Source organism: Taurulus bubalis (assembly GCF_910589615.1).
Source record: "Taurulus bubalis genome assembly, chromosome: 1".
NCBI classification, from domain to species: domain Eukaryota; kingdom Metazoa; phylum Chordata; class Actinopteri; order Perciformes; family Cottidae; genus Taurulus; species Taurulus bubalis.
The window spans coordinates 2,828,484-2,838,938 of record NC_136589.1 but is presented as its reverse complement, the minus strand read 5'-3'; the positions used below and the strand labels follow the sequence as shown (position 1 = coordinate 2,838,938).

The 10,455-nt window shown below is 41.9% G+C and overlaps 1 protein-coding gene across 1 annotated transcript in view; it reads left to right on the top strand.

Moving 5' to 3' along the window:
* Nucleotides 1-9,654: 9,654 nt before the first annotated feature.
* lats2 (large tumor suppressor kinase 2) overlaps nucleotides 9,655-10,455 on the top strand; it is a gene marked incomplete at its 3' end in the record, with an annotated part of 16,246 nt that continues 15,445 nt past the window's right edge. The window contains exon 1 of the mRNA XM_079218961.1: nucleotides 9,655-10,320. Within this exon, the coding sequence (XP_079075087.1) occupies nucleotides 9,949-10,320 (372 nt within the window). The 5' untranslated portion in view covers nucleotides 9,655-9,948. The remainder of the gene's footprint in view (nucleotides 10,321-10,455) is intronic.

Genomic DNA, 10,455 nt, shown 5'->3' with positions numbered 1-10,455 from the left:
ATATATATATATATATTTTTTATAATCCTTTTATGGGGAAATTATTCTCTTTTTGACTCATCCTCACACACATCTGCACTCACACGTTCAACGTTCTTGTTATGATCTTTAAATTTAGTGCAAAACAGGTTATTTGCAGCCACAATAGGCAATTTGTTTGCCAAATATTAGTATTTTTTTTGCATAGATATAACTTAATTTGCATTGTTCTAACAAAGCGATTGCACATGTTATTAGTTTTTGTCTGATGGAGCGATCTGGTTTAATTGAAAGTGATTTCAATTTTCTTTATTCTATTATTTGAAAAAGCACGGATGGAGGAGTCACAAAACGTTATTTCAATAAAAATTCATTGACCACAAAATGGTTCAAATCAATGAATTTTGAACTAAACTTTTTCTGTCTCCAGTTCTACTAGTGTTCAACTAAAACAGGGTGTTACTTCTGATATGCATACATATACTGCTGACTTTATTTTATGCGTGGAAGAAGCCTTGCTGCAGACGGTAGCTGTCCCGTGTTTCCTCCTCAGGCGGCGGTGCCGGGGTCGAGCCCCACCGCGTCGCTGAAGTACCTGATCGGCGTGGCGCCGCAGGGCGTCGTCACCTTCGTCTCCCGCGGCGTCCTGGGCAACGTCAGCGACAAAACCCTGGCGGAGGGCTGCGGCTTCCTGTGCAAGCTGCTCCCCGGCGACGTGGTGCTGGCGAGCCGCGACCTCGACATCGACGGCTCCGTGGCCGCCAGGGGCGCCGTCTTCAACGTGGCCGCCGGCGACGCCTCCCCGGAGACGGCCAGCGTGTGGCGGCACGTGGAGCGGGTGATCTCCGTGGTGAAGCTCCGGTACGCCATGCTCACCGGCCCCGTGGAGAGCGCCTTCACCGCCGTGTCCGAGCGCTCCTCCAGCCTCTCCACCTTCGATAAGATCGTGCAGGTCGCCTGTGCCTTGAACAACCTGTGCATCTCTGCCGCTCCGCTGGAGTGACCGGACGCGCTCCCTTTACTGCTCGTGACCTTTTGACCTCTTGTCCCGCTACATGAGGCCAGACTCCACATTGCTAAGATGCAATAACTTATGCAACTCCTCTTTTTTATTATTTAGTCTTTGAATGACAGACGACCTTATTTTGAATTGTTGGGATGTGAACAAACCCCACAGCACTGTTTCCTAAAAACCAACAACCAAACTTTAAAGACCTCTCGGACACGATGAACTCACCACGTCACCGCCACACCGGGTTCATTTCCAGGTGTTTTTATTTATGTTTCCAGGTTTGACAGCAAACATTAAACATTGTGTGGTAAAACAAGTGGAAACGGACCAGCTGACGAGCCGATGGACTGGAGTCCGTCCAGTGATTGTAGAATTAAAGATGTCAATATTTACCACGGCGTTGGAGCGGGTTCCATCTTTTACCTTCTTGTTCTTACTCAATACAAAGCTCCAGGTTTAAGCAAATAACTGAGATAACAATGTTATGTTTTATATTTGTTTTGGATCAAAGTGACGGAAAGATTTACGCTGCGGGAGGAAATGTTGTTGTTTTCGAGTCGAGGATGCTCCGTTTTGATTTCCTCGTTCAGTGAGTTCTGTTCTGACCCGCCGTAGCGGGTTTTGGGCCACCAGACGTCAGTGTTGGTCAGTATGAACTTTGATGTGGTGAAAAGTCTTGAAGAAGAAACAAGAACCGGCTTGTTGATGTTCTTTTGTTGTGCCTTAGTTTGTAAACCTGGTTCTGCTGCTAGAAATCTGCCTGTTTCCTACAAATGTTTATTTATCTTGCAGCGTATAATGCGGCGGCTAAGCTAAGCTAAAAGAAGCTAAGCTAAGCATCATAAACTCCTCATCCTTTTATTATTCACTACGTTTAATGTGTTTCTACAGTTATTTTGTATTCTTTTTTTAGATTATTTTTTAAATATTAAGTCATTATTTTGAGATGCTACGTAATTATTTGAATACTAATTCCAATTTTGAGATATTAAGTCATTATATAAATACAAAATCATTATTTTTAATTACTTCACATTCTGAGACACTAACTCATTATTTTGAGCTTTTAACTCATTATTTTTAGATGCTAAGTCATAAATAAATAATACTAAGTCATTGTTTTTAGATCCCAAGTCATTGTTTTGAGATGCTACGTAATTATTTTTTACTGTTTAACTAATTATTTTAGGATTCTAACTCATTATTTTCAGATAGTTTCTCATTAAAATGACTTCCAGGGTTTTCAATTCAATCAAAGCATTAATCTTTGTTAAGAAATGTCCCATTTAATCTGTATTATCGTCATCCATCTATTTATTGTGTATTAATTCCAATCGATGTCTGATAATAACACGATCTGTCACTCAGAGACGTCTGGAGGGTTTGAGCTGTGGACTGTGCCTTCTTCCTGACTGCTAACGTTTCCTGTGCTTATTCCATAATTTAACTATATTATATAGTAACATATGCATCTCTTCTGTGTACCAGATGATCGTTATCAAGTATTCAATGATTTTTTTTTTTGTGGATATTTAGCTTTTTATACAAGATGATTCTTCTACAAAGCATCACTCCCACTCTGAAACCCTCCAGATGAACTGGTTTACGTGTCCATGGTTTTATTAGTGAACTGTCAGTGTCATGTCATGCTGTTTGTCTTCATGCTCCCGGTCTCATGAGCAACCGCCACACGGTCAACTGCTTGTTTTCTTTCCTCGCCTCTGTGCTGAAACATTAAAGTTCGGGGAAAAGAAGCAGCAGCTTTTTTATGTGTCGAGTTTACAGTGAAGTTTCTGCGTCAATGTTTGAGTTTGTAATCATTTAAAGTATAGAAAAGACCTTTTTGTTCTTGTATTGATTTATTATTGTTTTAGAGAGGACAGAACAAGACGTCTCACTATTGCTTTTTATTTTCTATTGTTTAAGGATTTAAAAATGTCAGCCGATGTTGGACACCAATGCAAGCTGCCACCAAAGGGTTAGTTTTCAGATTTATATTATTAATAAAAAATAAAAAAAACTAACTAAAGCTTTTTTTTGTACGGGAAAAATGCAAAATTCTCTGGTTTCATTCTCAATGTGAGGATTTTATTTTGCTTTTTTCGTTTGATTTTTTGATCAAAATATGAAAATGTTTATATAAAACAAACAATAAAATAGTAATTATAACTAAAATAACAAGAGCAACGTTAACCAATAGACGATCTTTGGCAGGAGGCAGTGTACCGTATCCAAATAGGAGTCGTTGACAAAATGTGACAATTTATAAAATAATTTAATAAAATACTATTTACAGCTGCTGCGAACTACAATAGTGATTTACTTTATCCAATCGCCGACCTAGAACTCAGAGCATTTGGTTCCACATCCAACGTTAAATAAAACTATATAATAAATCAATAAAAAGCTAATATCACAGCTGCTGCGAACTGAAAGAGTGACTCTCCCTCCGCAAAACAGACGATCTTTGCCGCGGCGCTGACGTGCGTCGGTCCGTCACGTGACCCCCGAGGAATGCGAACAATGCAGCGGAGCGTCCAACTCTCCGCGCTGCAGTTTGCTGCGCTACTGCCCGGAGTCCGAGGGGAGAAAATGGAGGCTGGTTCCATCACGTTTAAACGGATCCTCCGTCTTCGCGGAACCGACCAACGGTTTTTAAAAGGATAAAAACTCGTCTTTTCAACCGGAATTTTGGATCTTGAGGTTTTCTCGCTACTTCTATCACATGGTAAGGTGAGACTCTCGTCCCGGGAGGTGGGGGTTGAGGGGAGTGGTGGGCTAAACTTATTTCCACGACTTGTTGCTGAGGAAAAAGTTCCGTCATGTGTGTGCGCGTGCGTGTCTTCGTTAACGGTTAACGGGACTAAAGCGCACGAGCGGCGGTTCTCGCGTCGGAAGAGACGGTTTGAGGGGAAAAAAGGGGTTTCCACCCGTTTCTCACGTCCAGGGGCTAAAACTGTACAAACTACACAGACACCATTTTGTAACGGTTTCTAAAAAAAAGAGAGAAAAAATTAAGACGTTTTTTTTGGTCACATTAGTGGAAATAAACTTCTAAACTGGAACAAATATTTTTTTATATTTCATATCGTCACTTATGTTTTTACTTTTTTTGCAGAGGACCCCTTTAAATCAGGGGCCAAACCGCCATGTTGGTTTAAAATACAGCTATAAATCTGTTTTTATTTTATGTTTCTTCATAATAGGACACTGTTTTACTGCACAACTCTTCTCTATTAATATCCACTTAATTTTTAATAACATACTTGTTTTAATGTACTCTAATTTATTAGTTTGCTTCCCATATTTAATGTGGTATTATCAATGTTGTCAATATTATTTGGATAACTGGATATTATCAATATTTAATATAACTTTAAATATATTTTATTATATGTCAATGTTCATGTTTTAAATGTGTCCTATAGCACTGTTCATTGTATTCCTTGTGTGTGTAACGTACTTGGCAATAGACCATTTTCTGATTCTGATAACTTTACAGCGTTACAAAAAAAACAGGCTTTAAAGAGACACAAAAATCAAGAAATTAACCCTAAAACTGGTCAAATGAGTGAGTCTGTGGTGGTAGAAAGTGTAAAACAAAATACCGGGATGTACATATACAGTTGTTACGCTTTAATTGTTTTTACAGCCTGATGGTTTGCATATTTTGGCACTGATGCAACCATGTGTTCCATTCAGGTGTACTAACGTTACTACTACTATCACTACTACTATCACTACTACCACTACTACTACTACTACTACTATCACTACTACCACTACTACTACTACTACTACTATCACTACTACCACTACTACTACTACTACTACTATCACTACTACCACTACTACTACTACTACTACTACTATCACTACTACCACTACTACTACTACTACTACTATCACTACTACCACTACTACTACTACTACTACTATCACTACTACCACTACTACTACTACTACTACTACTATCACTACTACCACTACTACTACTACTACTACTATCACTACTACCACTACTACCACTACTACTACTACTACTACTATTACTACCACTATTACTACTACTACTACTACTACTACTACTACCACTACTACTACTGCTACTATCACTACTACCACTACTACTACTACTACCACTACTACTACTACTACTATCACTACTACTACTACCACTACTACTACTACTACTATCACTACTACTATCACTACCACTACTACTACTACTATCACTACTACTACTACTATCACTACTACCACGACTACTACTACTACTACCACTACTACTACTACTACTACTATCACTACTACCACTACTACTACTACTACTACTACACCACCACTACTACTACTATTACTACTACCAATACTACTACTACTACTACCACTACTACTACCACTACTACTACTACGACAAATACTACGACCACTACTACTACTACCACTACTACCACTACTACTACTACTACTACTACCACTACTACTACTACTACTACTACCACTACTACTACTACTACTACTACTACTACGACAAATACTACGACCACTACACTCAAACACACACTTTGACTGCAGCTTTTCTGCAGGTGTCCTGTTTAGTTAAGAACTCACCTGGCTGCAAGAACATAGAGTTCAGGGTATTTATTGAGACACAATATGAATTATTGTAAACATTGTTATCATCCAGAGGTGATAACAGAGGTTAAAGATCAAATCACCACCGGACCACACACATGTGTCTGTTCACAGCTGTGTGCTGGCTTTGTATTGCTGCTCTAATATTATCTGGATATTATCTGGATATTTTATTAATATTATTGATATTATCGATGTAATCTGGATATTTTATCAATATTATTTGGATATTATCTGGCTATAATCAATATTATCTGGATAGTGTTCATATTATAAATATTCATAATATTGTCTGGATATTATAAATATTATCTGGATGATCTGATTATCGATATTATCTGGTTATTATTTTTGATATAATCTGGAAATTATAAATTGAGGGGAAAACTAGCGTCTTGATTTTTTTTCTTCATGAAATTTAAGAAAATCAAACTTAAAACCCAACCCTAACTTTTTAAAGTTGTTGCCACGCTGGCAACCAGAAATCATATTTTGGTTGCCGAAACTTTTCATACTTTTTTTCATACGTTAGGAATGAAATCTCTTTTGCAATCATCGCACAAACGCACTAATGCAACAAATATTACATATTTGATAAGTGTCTCCCACTGATGGAAACCAAAGGACAAAACATGGCTGCCAATGTCTCATAGTTCGTTGCCAGTGGCATTAATGTTGAGTCCTGGAACCCATGAAACGTTTGTAGTGGATCCACATTCTGACATAATTCAAATAGTTTTGGTAGAAAATCCAGATTATCCAGTTATTGTGTTTATATTGGATCTGAAATTGTCACTTTTATGACAAGAAAATTGTCAAAACTAGAGGAATTATCTTGATCCATGTGCAGATTTTCGACCTAAAGACACATTAAAATGTGTTTTTCTGCATATCTTTGTGCCTATTTCCAGGCTGAGCGGTCCAAAGCCGAGTCAGAGGTTAAGTTCAGCGTCGGGCCGGAGGAGAGATAAGTTAGGAATGCGTCGGTGAAGGTCGAGGTCAAGTGGAGGTCTGGTTGCGTTTGTGCGTACGAGTCGTGGTTTTCTTGTTCCCGTCATCAGACGTTTGTCGTCCAGGCATCCCGTTAGTCGTTGGTGTATTTTTGGTCGGCCCAGACGCCGCGTGACCCGCGGTGAGTTCACTGGCAGTCACTGGAGGAATGCGGCGCTCATCGGTTGGACGCGGCGCCCGGAGCGTCGCAGGAATGGAGGCGAGGGATCCTGAAGTCGGGGAAACGTTTGTGCAGCTCGGCCCCGCCACCCACCAATAATTAAATAAAAGACACTCTCGTCTATGCAAAGTTTTATCTGTGCAAACAGTGAGGGCTGTGTGCTTCTGAGAAACAGCCCAAAGCGATGGAGTCTGCAGGGAGGAGGAGGAGGAGGAGGAGGAGGAGGAAGAGGAGGAGGAGGAGGAGGAGGAGGAGGTTCAAGGGCCTCTTGTGTTCGACTACTTTGGTGTGAAGGATCCCGGTAATAGTGGTTCATGGAGAACCTGGAAAAGTCCTTGAATTTTAAAATGGTTATTTTCAGGCCTGGAAAAGTCCTTGAAAAAAATAAAACCCCAAAAGTTTAGTAAAAGTCATGTAAATATGTTATATTCATGTGTTCATGACGTTTATTCACGCTGAGTTTGAAATAATGAATATGCTTTTAAAAGAAAGACTCAAAATATAAGCAGGCATACATACAGGCATCTATATAAATGTTCATTCTTTTAATCAAACTATTGTCTCATTAATTTGAGTCATTTAAGGTTTACTGTATGCTTTGTGTTCTCATTGTTAGTTTAAATACTACAATTACTCACTTTTTACTGTTTACACCCAGATTTCACTAAATGTTTGTCATGACATTTGGTCTAAAGTCATGGAAAAGTCATGGAATCCCATTTGTCAGAATATGTATGAATCCTGGTATATGTTTGGGATTTGTTAATAATAAGATTGTATATCAACAACTTGGTAAAATAATCAAATCATTGTTCATTGTAATGCAGTTTTCTTTCCAATCTTTTAGTGTTACACAACACCAAAATCCTCACTTCACTCAAAGTAAATCTTCACTAAAGGTTTGTTTATTTGACCAAAATAAACAGTAAACTTCATTGTAATTAACGAGGCGGAAACTTCCTTTTTCAAGCGGGAACATTTTAAACTGTAAAGGTGTCGGGTGTTGGATTCACGATTATAACCAAATTCAACTGAAATCCCGCCTCTCTTCTTGGGAAAAACCCGGCCATTGGTTCAAGGTCAGGCCTCGACCTTGAGTATCTGGGGTCAAGATAGCGCGTTGGTCAGGACGTGGGACCGGAACCGGTCATGTTGACAGATTTGATGTTTTTCACGGGATCTAGTGAAAGAAAACAGTTCTTTGGGGGCAACATATAAGACGTGGAGAATATAATGTTTTTGATGAAATATCACAAATCTAGACTTCGTTTTGGCTGCTTTTTTACGCATGATGTGTTCAAGTACCGTCGGAAAGATGAAAATCTGGCAGCGTTTCCAGCTTCTGGCTGTGATGAACGGTGCCGTTTTGGTGATTTCTGTTGAAGGAAAACGTGCTTTTTCAATCGCGCCGCCAGCTTCAGATGTTTCCGGAGGCGCAGAAGCCTTTTGAGGGAGATTTCAGTACAGACTTCCTAATACGCATTTTAATATATCACCCAAGACGTGAGCGTTTCCACTTTGGCCTGCGAGCTCGGCGCTCTCACAAGCGTGTTTAGCGATGACCACGCAGCTCAGGCGTGCAGCATTGTGGGGTCCGGAGGGGCAGGTGGTGGTTTATGAGCCGAGCATTCCTGAATTATGCTTTTAGATATGCAGCCGAGCTAAAACTGGACCCGGCTTCCCTTTGTCACGTTCTGTCAAGCAGACGGACCGTCCAGGGGATGATTTATGATGAACAGGAAGCTGAGTAGAACCTGTGTTTAATACCAGAGAACAAACGTGTGTTTCTGAAGCACGTTTTTACACAGGTGGGAGTTCAGTGTGCTTCACTTTAATAAAAGAAAAAAGAGACATCTACATATATAATATGATTTTAAATGTTGTTTTTTTTAAAGTGATCAAATGGAGAGTGACATAAATACATTATAAATACGTAGAAGTTCAATTAAACTGATTATCTCTGTGATGAAGAAACGTATAAAACCTGACAGGAAATGTTTTGTTCATTTTAAACTCGATTCTCAACGTCATGATCGCCTGTAACGGCGGGCTGTCCGATCTTTACCGGGGGCCCTGAATGCAACAGACGTCTTGTTTACGCTCTAAATACCAGCTGAGATTTCCCGAGGAACCTGAACGCTCATTTCCTACAACAGGGATTGTTTGGAAGAGAAGTCGATATTATTTATTTGTGAATACGTTACGTCACATGACTCGTGTTGAATTATGTGTTTTTACGACCATGAAGCGGCTCAAGTCCCGATTCATGTATTCATTTATTTATTCATTCATTTATTTATTTATCTATTTATTTTCTAGTTGGTTCTCTTTGCAATGCTGGAAAATGTGACACATCTCTTCTGTTTGTTGCTAATATTGAATTACTATCTCTTCCTCCACCTCTTCCTCCACCTATTCCTCCATCTCTTCCTCCCCCTCTTCCTCTTCCTCCACCTTTTCCTCCACCTCTGCTTCCGCCTCTCCCTCCACCTCTTCCTCTTCTTCCATCTCTTCCTCCTCCCCCTCTCCCTCCACCTCTTCCTCTTCTTCCATCTCTTCCTCCTCCCCCTCTCCCTCCACCTCTTCCTCTTCTTCCATCTCTTCCTCCTCCCCCTCTCCCTCCACCTCTTCCTCTTCTTCCATCTCTTCCTCCTCCCCCTCTCCCTCCACCTCTTCCTCTTCTTCCATCTCTTCCTCCTCCCCCTCTCCCTCCACCTCTTCCTCTTCTTCTATCTCTTCCTCTTCCTCCACCACCCCTTCCTCCCCCTCTCCCTTCCCCGCTCCCTCCATCTCTTCCTCCTCTTCCATCTCTTCCTCTCCCTCTTCCTCCACCTCTTCCTCCACAGGCGAGGGTGAGTGGCAGCGTCATGGTTTGGCTCCGCGGTGCCCTCGTGACCGGCAGCATTTCCTGGAACAAGCTGGAACCCGAGCCCTGAAAAGCCGCAGCATGGAATGCCTGTAGTACCGCAGCTCACCACCATCATCATCATCACCATTATCACCACCATCCTCACCACCACCATCATCATCAGGAATCTCAGACAGAGACACGGAGGAGGACTCGCGAGTCTCCCCGGAGACGCTTTACTGTTTCGTGCCGCTTGAAGGATCTTTTGGAGCCCCGCCCCTTTAGAGCAGCACCCCGGCCATGAGGCCCAAGACCTTCCCGGCGGCTCCGTACGTGGGCAACACGCGGCAGCGGCTGCAGGAGATCAAGGAGGGCCTGAAGCAGCCGGCCAAGCTGGTGAGCCAGGCCCTGCACGGCGTCGGCTGCCGGACCGACGCGGCCGGCAGAGGCGCCGACTGCAAGAGCAACGGGAAGGACGCCGCCAGCCGGCAGCAGCAGCTGCGGCCGCCGCAGAAGTTCAACAACTACCAGAATGCACTGCGGGAAATACGCAAGTCGCTCATGCCCTTCGCCAACGAGTCGGGTCCGTCCTCCGGGTCGGGACACCCCGCTGGGGTCGGGGAGGTCAACCGACAGATGCTGCAGGAGCTGGTCAACGCCGGCTGTGACCAGGTGAGAGGAAGAGTGTGTGTGTGTGTGTGTGTGTGTGTGTGTGTGTGTGTGTGTGTGTGTGTGTGTGTCGTATACCGGTCCTCTTATTGATTCTGCTCATCGGCTCGGTTCCTTATCGATACTCTTATCGGTTGT